At 48.4% G+C, this 22,337-nt stretch overlaps 1 protein-coding gene across 1 annotated transcript in view; it reads left to right on the top strand.

Annotated features, from left to right (window-relative positions):
• The first annotated feature begins 12,179 nt into the window (after positions 1 to 12,179).
• The window catches only part of CRYBG1 (crystallin beta-gamma domain containing 1), a 542,544-nt gene continuing 532,386 nt past the window's right edge, over positions 12,180 to 22,337 (top strand). Inside the window, exon 1 of the mRNA XM_063917058.1 lies at positions 12,180 to 12,960. Coding sequence (XP_063773128.1) covers positions 12,674 to 12,960 — 287 coding nt within the window. The 5' untranslated portion in view covers positions 12,180 to 12,673. The remainder of the gene's footprint in view (positions 12,961 to 22,337) is intronic.

The following is a 22,337-nucleotide window of genomic DNA, read 5'->3' on the forward strand; positions in this document are numbered from 1 at the left end:
AAAATGAGGATATCATCTAGATAGACCACGACATGACGGTATAGAATGTCTCTGAAGATCTCATTGACGAAATGCTGGAAGACAGCTGGAGCATTGCTCAATCCGAAGGGCATGACGAGGTACTCATAATGTCCGTCACGGGTGTTAAATGCGGTCTTCCACTCGTCACCCTCACGGATCCGGATGAGATTGTATGCACCTCTCAAGTCCAGCTTTGTAAAGATGGTAGCTCCGCTAACTCTGTCAAAGAGCTCAGTAATCAGGGGTAAAGGATAGCGGTTCTTGATGGTAATGTCGTTCAAACCTCTGTAGTCGATGCACGGCCGCAGACCACCATCTTTCTTTTTTACAAAGAAGAAGCCTGCGCCGGCTGGAGAAGAAGAAGGTCGAATGAACCCCTTTGCTAGGTTCTCTTTAATGTATTCCTCCATAGAATGCGTCTCAGGCAGAGACAACGGATAAGTTCGGCCTCGAGGTGGAACCTTCCCTGGAACGAGATCAATCGGGCAGTCCCATTCTCTATGAGGAGGAAGGATATCAGCAGAAGCTTTACTGAACACATCCGTGAAATCTTGATATGGAGGAGGTGGAACATCAGACGACCTGGGGGAGGAAGAACAGACGGGCAACACTTTAAACAAACATGTCTCAGCACAGGAGGAACCCCATGCCAGAATTTGCGTAGTCGTCCAATCAATTGTAGGATTGTGAAGACGGAGCCATATAAGGCCCAGGACCACAGGATGTGTGGCGCTTGGAATCACTAAAAGTGAAATAAGTTCGGAATGAAGAACTCCCACTCTCAGACGAACTGGTAGAGTCCTTAGAGAAATAACTGTATCAAAAATTTTACTGCCATCCACGGCAGTTAAGGAAAAGGAGGAAGGAAGTCTCTCGGTGGGTAGGGACCACCGTTCAACATAGGCTTCGGTAATAAAGTTCCCAGCTGCTCCGGAATCCAGGAGGGCAATGACGTTTTGATAACGTTGAGCAACTTGAAGCGAGACTGGCAGATTACAATCTTGAGGAGATGGAGAGGAGATCATTACTCCTAGCCGGCCCTCTCCTTGGCGAGCTAGGATTTGGAGTTTTCCCGGACGTTTGGGACAGGCATTAATAGTGTGAGACGGAGCTGCACAATACAGACAGAGAGACTCAGAGAGACGTCTTCGGCGCTCAGCAGGAGTTAAACGGGAACGGCCAATTTGCATGGGTTCATCTTTAGTTGGTGACAGTTGACGAGGAGGAGGAGCAGAAGATTTTGGAGCAGATGATCTTCCACGCTCAGTTGCTCTCTCTCTGAAACGTAAGTCAACTTTTGTACAAAGTGAGATTAGCTCATCTAACTTGGAGGGTAAGTCTCTGGTAGCTAATTCGTCTTTAATACACTCAGATAAACCATGCCAGAATGCAGCATACAGGGCCTCGTCGTTCCATGCCAGTTCGGATGCCAGGATCTGGAACTGTATAAGATATTGTCCTACAGTACGTGATCCCTGGCGTAAACGGAGAATCTCAGACGAAGCTGAAGTTACCCGGCCTGGCTCGTCCAAGATGCGCCTGAATGTTGACACGAATGCAGTGTAAGAAGATAGCAGGGTGTCGGACCTCTCCCATAACGGTGATGCCCAGTCAAGGGCTGAGCCACTGAGAAGAGAGATGATGTAGGCAATTTTTGTACGGTCACTGGGAAAATTGCCAGGTTGTAGCTCAAACTGCATCTCACACTGGTTGAGAAATCCCCTGCAGAATCTTGGAGATCCGTCAAATTTTGCTGGCGTTGGAAGATGAAGACGTGGAGCAGAAACGGGTAAGGTAGGTGGGGTTATAGTTGGAGTCACTGTGGTTGACGCACCGGACGCGTCTGATCCACAGAGGGTTGTCTGAATCCCATCCAGCCGAGTAGAGAGATCCTGGAGACAGCGGATGATGTGGCCCTGTGCAGCCTCCTGATGTTCAAGTCGGGCTGCCAGTTCTTGCATTGGCCTGGCCGCTTGATCCTGGTCTCCGGCTGGATTCATTAGGTCAGTGCTTACTGTCACAACTGAGGGCCTGAGCTGACGGGAGGCAGCCTCAGTTGTAGGGGCTGAGGTGTAATGGAACCTGGCAGGTTGTATCAGACCCCTAGACATATAGAAGAATTGCCCGAAGGCGTGACCACGACAACCAGGAATAAAAGTCAATGATGTTTATTTATGACAAACTCCATGCATCACAGTAGCAGTAAAGGAACATAAAAATCAGCAGAGAAATAATAATACAGTTCCTGGGTACTACAGGGTGGCAGGGGCCACAGAGCTCTGGTGGTATGAGACAGTTCTTATTATCTGCAAGTTGGAAAGTCCTTACCAGGCTCAACTGTAGCAATGCAGAAAGCCCAGGGTCGTACCAGCTGGTGTTCCAGGGAAAGCTGGACTGCTGAAGATAAAATGCTGCTGTGGGTACTGGTTAGAACCAGACAGGTGTTGGCACGGAGTGGATACTGGCTGGAACCAGTTAAATAATAAATGAGGCTTGAGAGCGATGCAATATGGATGAAATGTAGAATTTGAGAACGGAGAAATAATAATACCGGTGGAGAGAGGTAAACTGCAGAAAGGACACCGGCCCTTTAAGAGAAGCTGTACACTGCTGGAAGCTGGGCTGGAAGCAGGTGATTGTTGTAGCTGGAAACAGGTGAGTCCAGAATGGATCGGAGAGTCAGGCTACACCGCAGATGGAATGCTGGTACACCGGCCCTTTAAGAGAAGCTGTACACTGCTGGAAGCTGAGCTGGAAGCAGGTGATGTTGTAGCTGGAAACAGGTGAGTCCAGAATGGATCGGAGAGTCAGGCTACACCGCAGATGGAATGCTGGTGCGGGTCTCTATAGCAGAAGTCTGGAGACAGGAGCTGGAACCTGGAAGACAATCACAGGAGAGAGACAAACTGGAACTAGGTTTGACAACCAAAGCACTGACGCCTTCCTTGCTCAGGCACAACCTATTTATACCTGCAGCAAGGAAGGCATTGGCTAGGCAATTATGCAAATTAATAATACAGACAGCAGATTGGTGAATATGATCAGATGACAGAATCCAAGATGGCTGCGCCCATGCAGACACTTGGAGGGAAGTTTGGTTTGTAATCCATGTGGTCTGGAAAACAGTAATGGCGGCGCCGGCCACCGGAGACGCCAGGCTGACAGGTGCACATCCAACCACGCGGACACAGCGGAGGCCGCGGCTGACGTAATCGCCACTCTGAATGCAGAAGCTCAGGAACGGCGGCGGAGGCCGCGGGAGACGCCATGCCAGATGTATAAGGCGTTACTGTGACAGCGTCCAGAGAGACAGGAGAGGATGCGGGAATATGCACATCAGGATAACAGATGGGATCCGGTCCTGGAGCGCTGAGCCAGCCTTAGGAGGCATCTGATGGGTAAGAAATGGCGTCCAGATACCCGGATCGTGACACTCCTATTTTTGCACCGTTAATACATCTAGTGGATTTGGAAACTGATGAACTTTTTCCAAGTGGAATTGATCTTACACAAATTTGAGGACACTCATATGCACGGCCGTGCTAAAATTTTTGTGCTTCTATTTTTGGGCGAGTATTTAAACACAGATAAAAGCCAATAGAGAATTATCTCTTATCCAAGGTTATTGTGACTGCCTTCCAAGTACTTATAAATAGTCCATACCATTGCTCATTCCAGAGGTTTCTGAAATCTCAGTTTTATATGAATACTATGCTGTGGTCTTATATATTTTAAAGTGTTATATGTTTTTAGTTTGTTGAATAAATTGGTTTATTTTTATATTTTTGTGTTCATCATTGGTAATTGAGCGCTTACCTGGTAATTTTTCACATATATACATATGTCAGTAGCGGATCTTGCCACGGGCAAGCAGGACTTTTGCCCTGGGCGCCGCCTTCGACTGCATTCGGTCGCTGTGCAGTGATTAGGCAAAAAAAGGCACTTCTGCGCATGCGTATGCGGCGCAATGCGCACGCGCATCATACTTTTACAACGGGCGATGTAGTTTCACACAGGGTCTAGCAAAGCTTTTCAGTTGCACTGCTGACCGCAGAGTGATTGACAGGAAGTGGGCGTTTCTGGGTGTCAACTTACTGTTTTCAGGGAGTGTTCGAAAAAACGCAGGCGTGCCAGGAAAAACGCAGGCGTGCCAGGAAAAACGCAGGCGTGGCTGAGCGAAAGCAGGGCGTGTTCGTGACATCAAAACAGGAACTGTACAGACTGACGTGATCGCAAGCGCTGAGTAGGTATTGAGCTACTCTAAAACTGCACAAAAAAGTTTGCCGCCGCTCTGCGATCCTTTCGTTCGCACTTCTGCTAAGCTAAAATACACTCCCAGTGGGAGGCGGCATAGCGTTTGCACAGCTGCTAAAAACTGCTAGCGAGCGAACAACTCGGAATGACCACCTCTGTGACTACAGTCACAATGATGGTGAATATAGCCGGGGAGCGGGGCACTTCCAGGTATGGAGAGGGGCGAGGCACCTCCTCTTCCTCATCCACTCCCCTTCTCATTGGTCCCACGCGGTCTGTCACCAAACACCAGCCACTGTCAGCAGTGCAGCATGAGCATACCTGTACATTTTCTGCGGTACCGTAGCTGCACTGCCTGGTCTATCCTGGCAGTCTGGATCACAGCTTGCATAGAGCTCTGTATGGAGAGGTATCTAGACCAGTGCCTGCCTGTCCAGCTGTGTTGAGACTACAAGTCCCAGCACACCTTGTCAACTGGATTTGCTGGTTCATGTAGTGCCACCACACTTAGAGAGGAGTTTTTAACTGTATGTATGTGTGCATATATCCCCTCGATGTCCCTGTCCGCACCCTCCTTGTAATTCCCTCTTAGTATCCCTGCCCACACCCTTCCCATAATTCCCCCTCAGTCTCCCTGCCTGCACCTTCCCCATAATTCCCTCTCAGTGTCCCTACCCGCACCCTCCCCATAATTCCCTCTCAGTGTCCCTGCCCGCACCCTAACCGTAATTCCCCCTCAGTATCCTTGTCCGTACCCTCCCTGTAATTCCCTCTCAGTGTCCCTACCCGCACCCTAACCATAATTCCCTTTCAGTGTCCCTGCCCACACCCTCCCTGTAATTGCCCATCACTGTCCCTGACCCTCCCTGTAAGCCCTCTACCTCATTGCCCGGAAACCCCCCTCCTCTTGGAAAGTGGCTCAAATTATGAAAACAATAGCAATGGTATATAACACGATAACTAGAGCTACCATCACATAATGCAGTTTAAGGGACAGATCAGAGCTGCTGCACATGCCCAGTGGCAGCATCTTCTTCTACCAAGTTTGCTGTGTGAATCCTCAATCAGTACACTGGACAAGAGAGTAGCTACCAGGAAGAAAAGACAGGAGCCTTACCATGAGGTGGGAGAATGTGTGCTTAAAAAGTGCAGGACTGGTTCTATTATGTTTGTGTATTTATTTATTTATTTATTATGGTGTGTTTAATCTTTTTCCTGACCACTTATTTATATTATTTAAATGTGTGATACAGCCTATACTATAGACTATCTATAGTGTTAAAATAAGAATTTACTCACCGGTAATTCTATTTCTCGTAGTCCGTAGTGGATGCTGGGGACTCCGTAAGGACCATGGGGAATAGACGGGCTCCGCAGGAGACTGGGCACACTATAAGAAAGATTTGGTACTACCTGGTGTGCACTGGCTCCTCCCTCTATGCCCCTCCTCCAGACCTCAGTTAGGATACTGTGCCCAGAAGAGCCGACACAATAAGGAAGGATTTTGAATCCCGGGTAAGACTCATACCAGCCACACCAATCACACCGTATAACTCGTGATATTAAACCCAGTTAACAGTATGAAATATAACTGAGCCTCTCAACAGATGGCTCAACAATAACTCTTTAGTTAGGCAATAACTATATACAAGTATTGCAGACAATCCGCACTTGGGATGGGCGCCCAGCATCCACTACGGACTACGAGAAATAGAATTACCGGTGAGTAAATTCTTATTTTCTCTGACGTCCTAGTGGATGCTGGGGACTCCGTAAGGACCATGGGGATTATACCAAAGCTCCCAAACGGGCGGGAGAGTGCGGATGACTCTGCAGCACCGAATGAGAGAACTCAAGGTCCTCCTCAGCCAGGGTATCAAATTTGTAGAATTTAGCAAACGTGTTTGCCCCTGACCAAGTTGCAGCTCGGCAAAGTTGTAAAGCCGAGACCCCTCGGGCAGCCGCCCAAGATGAGCCCACCTTCCTCGTGGAATGGGCTTTCACTGATTTAGGATGCGGCAATCCAGCCGCAGAATGCGCCAGCTGAATTGTGCTACAAATCCAGCGAGCAATAGTCTGCTTAGAAGCAGGAGCACCTATTTTGTTGGGTGCATACAGGATAAAAAGCGAGTCAGTTTTCCTGACTCCGCCGTCCTGGAAACATAAATTTTCAAGGCCCTGACTACGTCCAGTAACTTGGAATCCTCCAAGTCCCTAGTAGCCGCAGGCACCACAATAGGTTGGTTCAAGTGAAAAGCTGATACCACCTTAAGGAGAAACTGGGGACGAGTCCTCAATTCTGCCCTATCCATATGGAAAATCAGATAAGGGCTTTTACATGACAAAGCCGCCAATTCTGACACACGCCTGGCCGAAGCCAAGGCCAATAACAAGACCACTTTCCACGTGAGATATTTCAGATCCACGGTTTTAAGTGGTTCAAACCAATGTGATTTTAGGAAATTCAACACCACATTGAGATCCCAAGGTGCCACAGGAGGCACAAAAGGGGGCTGAATATGAAGCACTCCCTTTACAAAAGTCTGAACTTCAGGCAGTGAAGCCAGTTCTTTCTGGAAGAAAATCGACAGAGCCGAAATCTGGACCTTAATGGAACCCAATTTTAGGCCCATAGTCACTCCTGACTGTAGGAAGTGCAGAAAACGACCCAGCTGAAATTCCTCTGTAGGGGCCTTCCTGGCCTCACACCACGCAACATATTTTCGCCAAATGCGGTGATAATGGTTTGCGGTTACTTCTTTCCTGGCTTTTATCAGCGTAGGAATGACTTCCTCCGGAATGCCCTTTTCCTTTAGGATCCGGAATTCAACCGCCATGCCGTCAAACGCAGCCGCGGTAAGTCTTGGAACAGACAGGGCCCCTGCTGTAGCAGATCCTGTCTGAGCGGTAGAGGCCATGGGTCCTCTGATAACATTTCTTGAAGTTCCGGGTACCAAGCTCTTCTTGGCCAATCCGGAACCACGAGTATCGTTCTTACTCCTCGCCTTCTTATTATTCTCAGTACCTTTGGTATGAGAGGCAGAGGAGGGAACACATAAACCGCCTGGTACACCCACGGTGTCACTAGAGCGTCCACAGCTATCGCCTGAGGGTCCCTTGACCTGGCGCAATATCTCTTTGGCTTTTTGTTGAGGCGGGACGCCATCATGTCCACCTGTGGCCTTTCCCAACGGTTTACCAACAGTAGGAAGACTTCTGGATGAAGTCCCCACTCTCCCGGGTGTAGGTCGTGTCTGCTGAGGAAGTCTGCTTCCCAGTTGTCCACTCCCGGAATGAACACTGCTGACAGTGCTATTACGTGATTTTCCGCCCATCGGAGAATCCTTGTGGCTTCTGCCATCGCCACCCTGCTTCTTGTGCCGCCCTGTCGGCTTACATGGGCGACTGCCGTGATGTTGTCTGATTGGATCAGAACCGGCTGGTTTTGAAGCAGGGGCCTTGCCTGACTTAGGGCATTGTAAATGGCCCTCAGTTCCAGAATGTTTATGTGTAGGGACGACTCCTGACTTGACCAAAGTCCCTGGAAATTTCTTCCCTGTGTGACTGCGCCCCAGCCCCGAAGGCTGGCATCCGTGGTCACCAGGACCCAGTCCTGTATGCCGAATCTGCGGCCCTCTAGAAGATGAGCACTCTGCAGCCACCACAGTAGAGACACCCTGGTCCTTGGAGACAGGGTTATCAGTTGATGCATCTGAAGATGCGATCCCGACCACTTGTCCAAGAGGTCCCACTGGAAGGTCCTTGCATGGAACCTGCCGAATGGAATTGCTTCGTACGAAGCCACCATTTTTCCCAGGACTCGTGTGCAGTGATGCACCGATACCCGTTTTGGTTTTAGGAGGTCTCTGACTAGAGATGACAGCTCCTTGGCTTTCTCCTGCGGGAGAAACACTTTTTTCTGTTCTGTGTCCAGAATCATCCCCAGGAACAGTAAGCGTGTGGAAGGAACCAGTTGTGACTTTGGAATGTTTAGAATCCAGCCATGCTGTTGTAGCACTTCCCGAGATAGTGCTACTCCGACCAGTAACTGCTCCCTGGACCTCGCCTTTATTAGGAGATCGTCCAAGTACGGGGTAATTAAAACTCCCTTTTTTCGAAGGAGTATCATCATTTCTGCCATTACCTTGGTAAACACCCTCGGTGCCGTGGACAGTCCAAACGGTAGTGTCTGGAATTGGTAATGGCAATCCTGTACCACAAATCTGAGGTACTCCTGGTGAGGAAGGTAAATTGGGACATACAGGTAAGCATCCTTGATGTCCAGGGATACCATGTAATCCCCCTCGTCCAGGCTTGCAATAACCGCCCTGTGCGATTCCATCTTGAACTTGAATCTTTTTATGTATGTGTTCAAGGATTTCAAATTTAAAATGGGTCTCACCGAACCGTCCGGTTTCGGTACCACAAACAGTGTGGAATAGTAACCCCGTCCTTGTTGAAGTAGGGGTACTTTGACTATCACCTGCTGGGAATACAGCTTGTGAATTGCCTCTAGTACAGCCTCCCTGCCCGAGGGAGTTGTCGGTAAGGCCGATTTGAGGAAACGGCGGGGGGGAGGCGCCTCGAATTCCAGCTTGTACCCCTGAGATACTACTTGAAGGATCCAGGGATCCACCCGTGAGCGAACCCACTGATCGCTGAAATTTTTGAGGCGGCCCCCCACCGTACCTGGCTCCACCTGTGGAGCCCCACCGTCATGCGGCGGATTTGGAAGACGCGGGGGAGGACTTTTGTTCCTGGGAACCTGCTGCGTGGTGCAGCTTTTTTCCCCTTCCTCTAGACAGAAAGGACCCGCCTTTTCCCCGCCTGTTTTTCTGGGGTCGAAAGGACTGTACCTGATAATACGGCGCTTTCTTAGGCTGTGAGGGGACATGGGGCAAAAATGCTGACTTCCCAGCTGTTGCTGTGGAAACAAGGTCTGAGAGACCATCCCCGAATAACTCCTCACCCTTATAAGGCAAAACTTCCATGTGCCATTTAGAATCTGCATCCCCTGTCCACTGCCGAGTCCATAAGCCTCTCCTAGCAGAAATGGACAATGCACTTATTCTAGATGCCAGCCGGCAGATCTCCCTCTGTGCATCTCTCATGTACAAGACTGAGTCTTTTATATGCTCTACGGTTAGCAATATAGTGTCCCTGTCCAGGGTGTCAATATTTTCTGACAGGGAATCTGACCAAGCAGCAGCAGCACTGCACATCCACGCTGAAGCAATAGCTGGTCTCAGTATAACACCAGTGTGTGTATATATAGGCCCTCATTCCGAGTTGTTCGCTCGGTATTTTTCATCGCATCGCAATGAAAATCCGCTTAGTACGCATGCGCAATGTTCGCACTGCGACTGCGCCAAGTAACTTTGCTATGTAGAAAGTATTTTTACTCACGGCTTTTTCATCGCTCCGGCGAACGTAATGTGATTGACAGGAAATGGGTGTTACTGGGCGGAAACACGGCGTTTTATGGGCGTGTGGCTGAAAACGCTACCGTTTCCGGAAAAAACGCAGGAGTGGCTGGAGAAACGGTGGGAGTGCCTGGGCGAACGCTGGGTGTGTTTGTGACGTCAACCAGGAACGACAAGCACTGAACTGATCGCACAGGCAGAGTAAGTCTGGAGCTACTCTGAAACTGCTAAGTAGTTAGTAATCGCAATATTGCGAATACATCGGTCGCAATTTTAAGAAGCTAAGATTCACTCCCAGTAGGCGGCGGCTTAGCGTGTGTAACTCTGCTAAATTCGCCTTGCGACCGATCAACTCGGAATGAGGGCCATAGACTTTAGGATAGCCTCCTGCTTTCTATCAGCAGGTTCCTTTAGGGCGGCCGTATCCGGAGACGGTAGTGCCACCTTTTTAGACAAACGTGTGAGCGCTTTATCCACCCTAGGGGGAGTTTCCCAACGTGACCTATCCTCTGGCGAGAAAGGGAACGCCATTAGTAATTTTTTTGAAATCACCAATTTTTTATCAGGGAAAGCCCACGCTTCTTCACACACTTCATTTAATTCTTCAGATGGGGGAAAAACTATTGGTAGTTTTTTCTCCCCAAACATAATACCCTTTTTTGAGGTACCTGGGTTTATATCAGAAATGTGTAAAACCTCTTTCATTGCCTCAATCATGCGACGAATGGCCCTAGTGGACATTAAATTTGACTCATCGTCGTCGACACTGGTATCAGTATCCGTGTCGACATCTGTGTCTGCCATCTGAGGTAGTGGGCGTTTTAGAGCCCCTGATGGCCTTTGAATTGCCTGGGCAGGCACGAGCTGAGAAGCCGGCTGTCCCGCATTTGGCATGTCGTCAAATTTTTTATGTAAGGAGTCGACACTTGCACGTAATTCCTTCCATAAGTCCATCCACTCAGGTGTCTGCCCCGCAGGGGGTGACATCACATTTATAGGCATCTGCTCCGCCTCCACATAAGTCTCCTCATCAAACATGTCGACACAGCCGTACCGACACACCGCACACACACACACACACACACACACACACACACACACACACACACACACACACACACACACACACACGGAATGCTCTTAAAGGAGACAGGACCCCACAAAAGCCCTTTGGGGAGACAGAGAGAGAGTATGCCAGCACACACCAGAGCGCTATATAATGCAGGGACTAACTGAATTATGTCCCCTATTGCTGCTATAATATTTACTGCGCCTCAAATTTGTGCCCCCCCCTCTCTTTTTTACCCTTTTCTGTAGTGTAGACTGCAGGGGAAAGTCAGGGAGCTTCCTTCCAGCGGAACTGTGAGGGAGAAATGGCGCCAGTGTGCTGAGGGAGATGGCTCCGCCCCTTTTTCGGCTGACTTTTCTCCCGCTTTTTTCTGTATTCTGGCAGGGGTAATTACCACATATACAGCCTCTGGGGCTATATATTGTGGTTATTTTGCCAGCCAAGGTGATTTTATTGCTGCTCAGGGCGCCCCCCCCCCCAGCGCCCTGCACCCTCAGTGACCGGAGTGTGAAGTGTGTATGAGGAGCAATGGCGCACAGCTGCAGTGCTGTGCGCTACCTTGGTGAAGACTGAAGTCTTCTGCCGCCGATTTTCCGGACCATCTTCTTGCTTCTGGCTCTGTAAGGGGGACGGCGGCGCGGCTCCGGGAACGAACACCAAGGACGGGTCCTGCGGTCGATCCCTCTGGAGCTAATGGTGTCCAGTAGCCTAAGAAGCCCAAGCTAGCTGCAAGCAGGTAGGTTCGCTTCTTCTCCCCTTAGTCCCTCGTTGCAGTGAGCCTGTTGCCAGCAGGTCTCACTGTAAAATAAAAAACCTAACAAATACTTTCTTTCTAGGAGCTCAGGAGAGCCCCTAGTGTGCATCCAGCTCGGCCGGGCACAGAAATCTAACTGAGGTCTGGAGGAGGGGCATAGAGGGAGGAGCCAGTGCACACCAGGTAGTACCAAATCTTTCTTATAGTGTGCCCAGTCTCCTGCGGAGCCCGTCTATTCCCCATGGTCCTTACGGAGTCCCCAGCATCCACTAGGACGTCAGAGAAATATTAATACTATATTCCATACAGTATACATTAATGTCCAGGGTTTTTACTAGGTTCTTCTACCGCTCCCCCAGACTCCCACAATTGCTCCACCGTTCCGCAGAGTGGGAGATTGTGTACTGCATTTGGAAACCCCCCTCTAGATATCCTGCGTTTGCCACTGTACCTGCACCCTCCCTGTAATTCTCCCTCAGTGTCCCTGACCTCAGCCTATATGTAACTCCTCCCTCTGTGTCTCTGGGTGGGGGAGGTGGGGAGCGCCAGTTCCATACTTTGCCAGGGGCGCTCAGACCCCTAGATACACCCCTGCTCCTGAGCATGTCAGCTATTATTTATAGTGGTCCAGGAGCAGCAGCAAAACAGGTTAGTGGGAGAGTGGCATGCTCATACACCTCTCCTTCTGCCCCCAGGGGGCTCCTCCTCTTCCCCGCACAGCAGCTGCGCCTCACACACACAGGCTTTGTCTATCTCCTCGCTTATTGTATGTACAGCAGCATTGCTCCTGGCTGGGTGACAGTGCGGGCACATAGCGCTTCTTCCCAGTGTCCCGTACTGAGCGGGCACCGGCAGGCACATGCCACCTCCCTGCTGCCTGTCACTCCCTGCTCAGGCTGTGTGATCCGCACTCTGGGGCAGCAGCGCCGCCTCCCTGCCATAGCGCCCTCCCCATGTCACTTCTGGGCTACTGCTGCCTTTTAAACTCCCCGCAATTATATCTCAGGTCCCTGCTGCTGCTGCTGGCACACTTCCAGCTATAACTCCGCTCCACTGTGCTGGGACAGTCCTGGAAGTCCTGCGCGAGAGTCGCTGCCAGCAGCCCGGCCACCTGCCCACACACCGTACGCTGCTGCTGCCCCGCAGGTGACTATGGAGAGGGAGAAGAAGACCAGCAGTTTCCGGAGGCTGGGAAGGTTCTTCAAGAGCCGACCTGCTGACCATGAGAAAGGGGACAGCGAGGGGCTGCAAGGTGCAAGGCAGTCCGGGGGGGAGCAGCCCGGGGACAGAACTCTGTCTAGCGAGCAGCCCGCACAGGGCGCCTTTATCCCAGAGAGCAAAAGGAAACCATTCGGTAGCTGGAGACAGAAAAGGAAAAGTTTACCTTCTGTGTCTACATCGCCACCCTCATCCCCTGGCCGCTCTGACTCCAGCGACAGGTAAGTGCCCGGCCTTGTGTGGCAGCAGCCCCTGTCTGTCTATTCTGAGCACCTGGCTGTTGCTGGTGTGACTGCATTGCTCAGCAGCCCATTGTGCTATGCCGTGCCCGCAGGCGCTGTCAGGGAAGTGCTGATTCAGTTTAGCCACTTTTGGCATGTTCTAGTAACACGAACCATAAGTAGCAGCATGGGTGCAGATTGGCACTGGCTGCTTTTGTCCCCTGGCTGGCACTGGCACGGCATCACATGTGACAGAAGCTTTGGTTACCATAGTTCAGTGCGTTAATAGAGCAGCTCTGTCACACGAGACCCCCAATATAGAATCTGTATACCGGCGTGTATGTAGTTATGAGCAATGGCAGTGGTTTCCAATTCCAATCCTCGACTGTGACCGTTTCCATATTGTCAGGCTAGCCATACTTGAGCACAGGTGGTTGAATCAAAATGACAGCCACAGATATCCTTAATTCGTGGAATGTTAGGAAAGGTGATTTTGAGATCTGTACTGGAACACACAATGCTGTGGTGGATTTAACTTCACTTTCAGTATGTATAACATTGTTTCCAAACATGTACAGATTGTTTGTTGAGGTGTACTGTAACTTTATGTGAGGTTGTTGCTTGTTTGGGTCAAGGCATCAAATTGTCATTTCTACCTACAGTAGTTCCCATGCTTGGATCAGTCAGTTATTAGGTGATATGTATTATGAAACAAGTCCTCCCACGTAACATTGTACCACCTTGGCAGAAAGAGGTATTGTAGCATGAAGTGTTTGGTAAAGCCAGTGATGACCAGAGTACAAATAGCACTGTCAGAAGTGAAAGCAGATGAACTGTCAGTGAAGGCTTGCCCTTATAGACTCTGGTGCCACAGATGATAATGTTGCTAGCATACTGCAGTGTTGGCACACTCATTCATTTAGAAGTAATGCTTCTCAGCTAACCGCTGTAATTGCTATGCCAGTAAAACGTTTTATGTAAACAGAATATGTGTTATTCACAGGATGCGTGGTTTTCTATATAAACAAAGGTTATTTACCTACAGCACATCCATTGTGTAGATATTGCAATGCATGCTGATCATCCTCTACTTTCACTTATAAGAGATTTACTTATCTATACAAAAACAGTTCCTATGTATTGGGTATATACTCCATATGTATATATTTATAAGTGTACCTGCACATTTTTAAGGAATGTAGAGGACAACTTCGGGTGGGATCGGTATGCGACCCCGGGGGACACGATGCCGATGGTCACTATAGCGACACCGGCATCCCGATGAGCAGAATCCCGACGGGGGTGAGGTAAGTATTTAAACTCCACCACCTAACTCTCATCCTCACTTACCGCAGTCTAACCCAAACCCTCCCCCTCCCTTTCCGCAGCCTAACCCTAACCCTCCCCCTATAGTGCCTAAACATAACACACACACCCTCCGCCCCCCCCGTGGTGCCCAACCTAACCCTCCCTCCCAGCAGCCTAACCCTAACAGCCCCCCCAATACCCATTGGCCATGTTATTTGGATCTCACCAGAAACATTGCACCTGACAGGTTACGTGGGACTGTTTTAAATACTTATAATCTATGGGTATCAGTCAATGTCCTTAAACACTCACACTGTATTCTTCTACTATAATATACTGTAAATCCCATTTTTACATTTTGCCTTTTTATTGTGATTCTATAGGGTAATGTAGAAGTGTCACTACCAGATAAATACATCATATCTGGACAGTGATCAAACATGTAGAATTAAGCGCCAATGGTTCAAACTTATAAAATGTGATATATCGCTGGCCTATTGCCCAGTGTGTACCAACGATATGTCTGTGAACAGACATATCACGTCGGCCCTGCAGCACACATGATGACCAATAAATCTACAAATATATTGGTGCATGGTTGTGTGTGTACAGGTGGTCAGCCAACCGCCCGTACAGAGCCGGCCCTAACCAATATGATGCCCTAGGCAAAATTTTGGCTGGTGCCCCCTAGCACCACCGCTGGTTCCGCCTCTGACCTTGCACTTCTTTCCCAGCACCATCACCCCTCACCTATAGCAGTCCTTATTTTGGTGTTTGTACCCCCTATATTTTAAATAGGAACAGTTCGCACATTTGGCGCACAGCCCAAAAAGGGGTGTGTTTTTGCTGGCAAGGGGCATGGCCACACAATAGTAACCCCAATTCCAATTATGCCACACAGTACTGCAACTTTATTCACATTTGATCATGCGATAGTGTCCATAATTCATATTACATCCCACAATAGTATCACTTTACCTTATAAATGTTACTCCTCACAGTAGTGCCCCTTATTCACATTACATCACACTGAATTGCTCCTTATTCACATTACACCACACTCTATTGCTCTTTATTCACATTAGATGACACAGTAGTGCCCTTTCTATATGCAACGCCACATAGTAGAGCACCTTATACACATAATGCCACACATTAGTAATGCATTTATACACATAATTCACAAAGTAATGCCCCTTACACATATGAGACACATTAGTAATGTCCTTATAAACATAATGCACCTTACACATTATGACAACCTTTATTAATGCCCTTTTACACATAATGTCCCTTACACATATGCCGCACATTATTAATGCCCTTATACACATAATGACACACATAGTGCCCCCTACACATTTGCTGCACATTATTAGTGCCCCTATACACATAATGACACACATACAGTAGTACCCTATTACACATATGCCGCACATTATTAATGCCCTTATACACATAATAACACACATAGTTCCCCTTACACATGTTGCACATTATTAATGCATTTTTACATGACACACATAATGCTCCTTACACGTATTCCGAACACTACTGCACAACCAACCTGCTCACATGCATACAGCACTCACACTGCCACTAACACTGTGACCTCTGCCTCTGCTTGGATACAGATGTGTCCTCATAAATCTTGCCTCAATGCTAATGTCGGGCACCTTTTTTTATGAAAATGCATCTTATTTGCATTGCTATGTGGCTAGGATGCACAAGCAGCATCTGCTGATTAAACTGATATGCAGCATGCCTATATACTGTGTGAGACTGTGGCTGTATCTGCATATGAAATGCTACACACAGAATATAGGCATGCCACATATCATTTTAATCAGCAGAAGCTGCTGATGCCCCTAGGCATATCAAATGCCCTAGGCAATTGCCTAGTTTGCCTATGCCTATGGCCGGCTCTGCGCCTGTACACATGCTGTGGCAGCTGGCAGCGATTGATGGCTGAACTGGGCAGGCGCATATAAATATCTGCCCAGTTTGTGACATCGGTCACGACGGATCGGGCAGTGTGTATGCAGAATGCACTGCCCGATCCGCCTATAGATATATCTGCAGATCTATTGATCTGCAGATATATCTACAAGTGTGTACCTACCATAAAGGGGGGTACTGACGGGAGAGATGTGTGCTGAGTAGGGAGGCCAATCCCGGGATCGGGATCGGCGGGATCCCGGGATTTGGGCCCCAAAATGCCGGGATTTGAATCCCGGGATTGGAGCATCCAATCCCGGGATTCACGAGATTACACTGCGCATGTGCGGGAGGGAGGGTGTGTAAGTAATACTACTTACAATTAGGCAGGCGGCAACCATAGACAAACGCTGAACGCGGCGGCACTTCAAATGTGGCGCCGGCCGCCAGCCAATCAGAGCTGGCGGACCGGCAGCCAATCAGGAGCGACTGCTGCGGCCGCTTCCCTAATTGGCTGCCGGTCCGCCAGCTCTGGTTGGCTGGCGGCCGGTGCTTCATTTGAAATGCCGCCGCGTTCAGTGTGTCTATGGCTGCCACCCACCTAATAGTAAGTGGTATTACTTACATCCACCCTCCCTCCGTGCAGTGCTAACAGCCTCCCTCCCGCGCCGTTACCAACCCTACCAATGCTACCTACATCCTCCCGCACCGCTAACTACACCCTCCTGCACAGCTACCTACACCCTCCCGCCCAGCTACCTACACCCTCCCGCACCGCTACCTACACCCTCCCTCCCTTCCGCGTCGCTACCTACACCTTCCCGCACCGCTACCTACCCTTCAGCGCTGCTCCCTACACTCTTCTTCACTGATCCCTACTGCAATCCCGGGATCCCGGGAATCCCGGGATTGAGCGTTTTTCAATCCCGAATCCCGGGATTGAAAAAACGGCCCGGGATTGGCCTCCCTAGTGCTGAGCAATCTTAACACAGACCGCTCAGCACACATCTCTCCCCCCCGCTCAGCACAGAGCGATGTGCTGAGCGAGGGGGGACGACGACGGATGGGGGCTCGCTCACTTCACACAGCGCTGAAGTGAGCGACTCGCTAGATTGAGCCTGCATGCAGGCTCAATCTAGCATCTGCGATAGCTATCGCTGGGGGGCATACACACGGCAGATCCGTGCTTAAAATCTAAGCAATCTAGTCAGATTGCTTAGATTTTAAACACGGATCTCTCCGTCTGTACCCCCCTTACTCTGTATTTGTTTTTGTTTGTTTAACCTTGTGTTTCTAACTTTCTATACACCAGTAGCAGTGAGGTAACTATCATGACAGCATGCCAGTGGGAATGTGTGCTATTCATTCTATTACTTCTAAACATTGTCCAGTAAATGTACTTCAGGTTCTGTCTGTAGTGTTTTTATGTCAGTTGTCTTAGGTTAATTCTTCTATATTTGCTAGTGGGATAACACATTTTCAGTATAATCTGCTAGAAACTTTTGGGGAACAAGTACAGTTAGTAAATCTTTATAATCTAGGAATGCAGCTGCAGTTAATAATTTGGGATAGCTTTATACATGGTCGAGTCACATTATTATGACCACCTCCGACATTTGACGTTGGCAATGCATAGCCCATGAAGTAGGTCACATGTCGTGCACTGGCCTGGTGGGTATATAAGGTGTGGGATAGGCCGTCTGCACACATATCACTTGCTGTTGTCATGGGTAAAATGGGCGATTTATCTGAGTTGGAGAAAGGTTAGATTATCGTATTTCAGGCTAAGGGTGGCAGTATTTCTGAATCAGCGCAGTTTGTGGACTGTTCTCGTGCTGCTGTGGTGATAGTGTATCGTGACTGGACAAATGGCACCATTGCAGATAACTGACGTGGAAACTGTGGGGCACCACGTGCCATTGATGGGAGAGGTGAACGTCAGCTATGAAGGTGGGTGAGGGCTGACCATCACGCTACAGTGGAGCAGCTCACCGTCACAATGTACCTGGGGGCTACCAGGCGTGTGTCTAAAATTACAGTTCAGCCGTCTAGCTGCTGTCCGTGCTGCACATAGCGGTTACTCTGACTATCAGCAGGTGGTCATAATAATGTGACTCAACTGTGTATGTGCAAAGTCAAGCATTATGTTTATCATACTTGTGTTTGGTTTTATTTGGACAGATACCCAACTAATGAGCAGGAATAAGCAAATAGTCTGTAACTATGTCTGTCATCAATAGTGCTTATGTTATAATCATAAAAATGAGTAGACTTCTGAGAAGCAGTGTAATACTGGATTATGTGCGTCAATCCATTTTTAAAGTGATGACACAATTACTTTGTACTTCCATACTGACATCACCTTATTGTGAAATTCAAGTTACTGAAGCCCTTAAAAGTTTGACCACCAAGCAGTTACAGTATGTCTTTCCAGCACTGTTGTATTTGATGCTAAGGGCGGTATTTACCAAAACATGTAGAGAGGTAATGTGGAGAGAAATAAAGTAAAATGAGTGAGCTTTTAACTATCCTTTTTCTAACACTAGCCTGTAAAATTAGACACTGATTGGCTAGTGCTTTATATTTCTCCACTTTATCTCTCTCCATACTTTGATAGATACACACCTAAATATGTTATTATTAAGTGACTTCTTTGCCCCTTGGTTTAATAGGCCCTACACACTGGCCGATTTTTTGAAAGATATGAACGATCTCGTTCATAAATGAACGAGAACTCGTTCATATCTTTCAGTGTGGAGGCTCCAGCGATGAACGATGCGCGGTCCCGCGCTCGTTCATCGCTGGTCCCCCGTCGGCTGTGCATGCAGGCCAATATGGACGATCTCGTCCATATTTGCCTGCAGTTCTATGGAGCCGCGTGACGGGGGGAGTGAAGAAACTTCACTCCCCCCGTCACTGCCCCCCCACCGCCGGGTCGCTCGTCGGCCGTATCCGCCGTCGGGCAGCTCGGCGGCGGGTCGGCCAGTGTGTAGGGCCCCTAAGTGGCTAAATATAAAGAAACAACTAAACTAGGTTGACCATATTAGCCTTTTAAACTGGGCCGCTCATGAATTACACAGGTTCTGTGGCTGATTAAAACCAGGTGACATGCAGGCTTGAAGTCAGCAAGCCGCAGAACCTGTGTAATTCATGAGCGTCCCAGTTTAAAGGGCTAATATGGTCAGCCTAAAACACAGATCCTATTTCACTGGACTCTAATCACTGCCTAGGGAAGTATGTCTGACATCCTAAATTAGCATTTTAGGATGTATGGTCACCTGCTTGTTAGTGTAGTTAACACCTGTGAAGAATTTAAACATTTATTTTCTTTTAGACTACACACTGAAGAACTTTGGCCCCTCCATCCAGTTTTGTTATGTTCTTTACTTAAACTTGAGGATCTAAACTTATGTTCTAGTAGAAATTTGTTCTTGTTAAAGTTTCTTTGCACTTCAAAATATACTTTAATGGAGAGTGTGCCTAATAGCTGATACCGTTGTATTGTTTCCCCTCGGTTAAGGGGACATCAAGGCGATTCAGTTGTTTTGCGCATTCTCTGCTGGGCGTCTATACGAATAGGTGCCCAATGGAGAAATTCAATTGTTGCTCTGTTTGGGCGTCCATTAGTATTGACTAGCCGAAAAGCATCGGGTTTAGCCGCACAAAATGGCTAAACCTGTCTAAAGGGGTGGCTAGGGTGCCCAAACCACTGACATTGTACACATTTATTCTTGCACCTCAGGAGGCTACGAAAAGAAATGTGTCTCCTGCGGCTTATGTTGGGTGCCTATTAATTTAGATCCCCAGCGGGGAGCGCCGCAAACAATTAAATTGCCACGAGTGTGACATATGAGAACCACATGAGCCGCCAGGTAAATAGATCACAGTTTTTATACCCCAGCACCTGCAGCGTTCCTGGGCTGGAGAGTTGGAAGTATTGATGCTAGCGTGAATAATGCAGCTCTGGATGCGTTCCATATAGCTCACTCACCACAGTTTGATCTGGTGTCCCATTGCCACAGGCACAAACAGTGAAGGAGTAGCAGATGTTAGAGTGTATTTTATAAAACAAAGGAACCAGATATATGTTCTTTTGTTTTTATAAAAAGAGCATCTAGTAACCTGTTATGGTTTTCATGGGTGTTATTAATATACAGTAAAACAGATCATTTTCATTGCTGGAGTACTTGTGTGTGTGTGTGTGTGTGTGTGTGTGTGTGTGTGTGTGTCCCCTATATAAATAAGTAAATGAAAAGTAGAAGAGTATCAAAGTTGCTGTTACTAAATGCCTTCACAGGTTTTACAATGTATTTTTTATTCGCTATAATACTGATCGGCATGTATAAATGATAGAAGGTGCAGTCTGACCACCATGGAAGTAGACAGTCCCTCCACCAAGTGCGGGGAAACTGGGAGATTAAATTAAGTGGACACCCCAATGATAAATTACATGCAGGGTTTTTATCAGGTGTTTAGAATATACGGGTGAAATTCAGAAAATTAGAATATCGTGCAAAAGTTCATTTATTTCAGTAATTCAGCTTTGACTGTTCCCAGGATGCACTGCACCGCCTCCTCTATAGCCCCGCCTCCAGGCACTGCAGCTCAGTTTGTAAGTTGGTGCCTGCAGTGCAGGCAGCTAACAGGTGGGGCTGCGCTAGGCAGCCCTGAAAAGAGCTTTTTTAAAGAAGAAAGAAGGCTTCAAGGGCTGCAGCACAGGTATGTCAGTCTGACATTCTGTGCTGCGGCTCCATCACCTCCCTCAGCGGCGCTGCATACTCCCGCGCCCTGGTTGACGGGTACTTGCAGCGGAGGCTCTCCGGTTCCCTTAAGGCACACATCACCGCTGCTGCTCTCCTGGATCGCGTGGCCACACTTCAGGGAGGAGGTAAGAGGGTCTCCTAGCTGGGACCCACCGAAATTGCGATCCGGTCGTGTCCCAGGAGACGGACCGCACCGCTGGCATGGACACTGTGGCCGTGCAGGGACCCCACTATATCCACCAGGGCAGGGAGCACAGGTCGGATTTACTAAAATCCGTTTAACATAGGCTCCATAGTACCCCATGGTGAAGTTGAGCAGAGGGAATAAGGCGCTGACCTGTAGCCCCTCCCCCAGCTCCAGGCGCCATCTACAGTAGGTGTTCCCGCCCTAGAGCTGCATTTCTCTCTCTCCCTCACTCCCTGTCAGCGTTTGGGCGCCATTTAGCTGATCCTAGGACTGCTGGGCACCATCTCCACTGCCTGTCTCATCAGCGCTGTGCATTTACAGGACACTTAAGTATTCTACATGTCATTTAGACAGCATTAGTTAAGAACAAGTGCACTCTATATGAATATTTAGTACAAGTATTCTGTGATATACATCCAGTGTTTACTGTGCATTGTTATATCTGTATACATACATAGCTATATGTAGTATTACTAGTCCTGTACAGTTTTATTGATTATATGTAATCCTTTCTGCATTGTACCTGTGACTGTGTGTGCCTATAGCTGCTGTGGGAATTCTTTTCTGTGTATAACACATATTGCTATCACTATGTTCTGTATCCTGGGGATCTAAGTGCGTTAGGATCTCATATACCATATAGTGTTCCACAGGATATACTGCTAAGTAATTTTCACTGTGTGTTTCAGTCACTTGATACCGCTTAAATCCTCTGTTGTGCTGTGAATTTGCGGTCACATAACAGGTTTTTTTTGGTCAGGTATTGTGTTTGGCTATATTGTACTGCTACGCCCTACGGCTACATTCCCAATAATGTCTGCTACACAGGGCGGGAAATCCACAGATGCTCCTGCATCATGCAGTGCTGACGTTGCGGATTTATCTGAGGAAAGGATTTCTGCTGAGGGTTCAGGTAGTGGGTGTTCTGCTCCCCCTAGTCAGCCCGTAGCACCTGTGTCACATCAAGACCCACCTTGGGCTGCATTTTCCAATATGCTGACTACGCTTGTAAAACGGCTTGCGCGCCCTGTGGGACCTCCTGTGCCATTACAGCCACATATTGTCCCTGTAGTTAATCCACCATGGGCGGTTTCTCTGTCACCCCAGTTACAGCAATGAAATCAGTCCTTGATTAAACAAAAAACTAACCCTCGCCCTACTGGGACCAAAGGGTCATCTAA

The sequence above is a fragment of the Pseudophryne corroboree genome, chromosome 4, assembly GCF_028390025.1.
Source record: "Pseudophryne corroboree isolate aPseCor3 chromosome 4, aPseCor3.hap2, whole genome shotgun sequence".
NCBI classification, from domain to species: Eukaryota; Metazoa; Chordata; class Amphibia; order Anura; family Myobatrachidae; genus Pseudophryne; species Pseudophryne corroboree.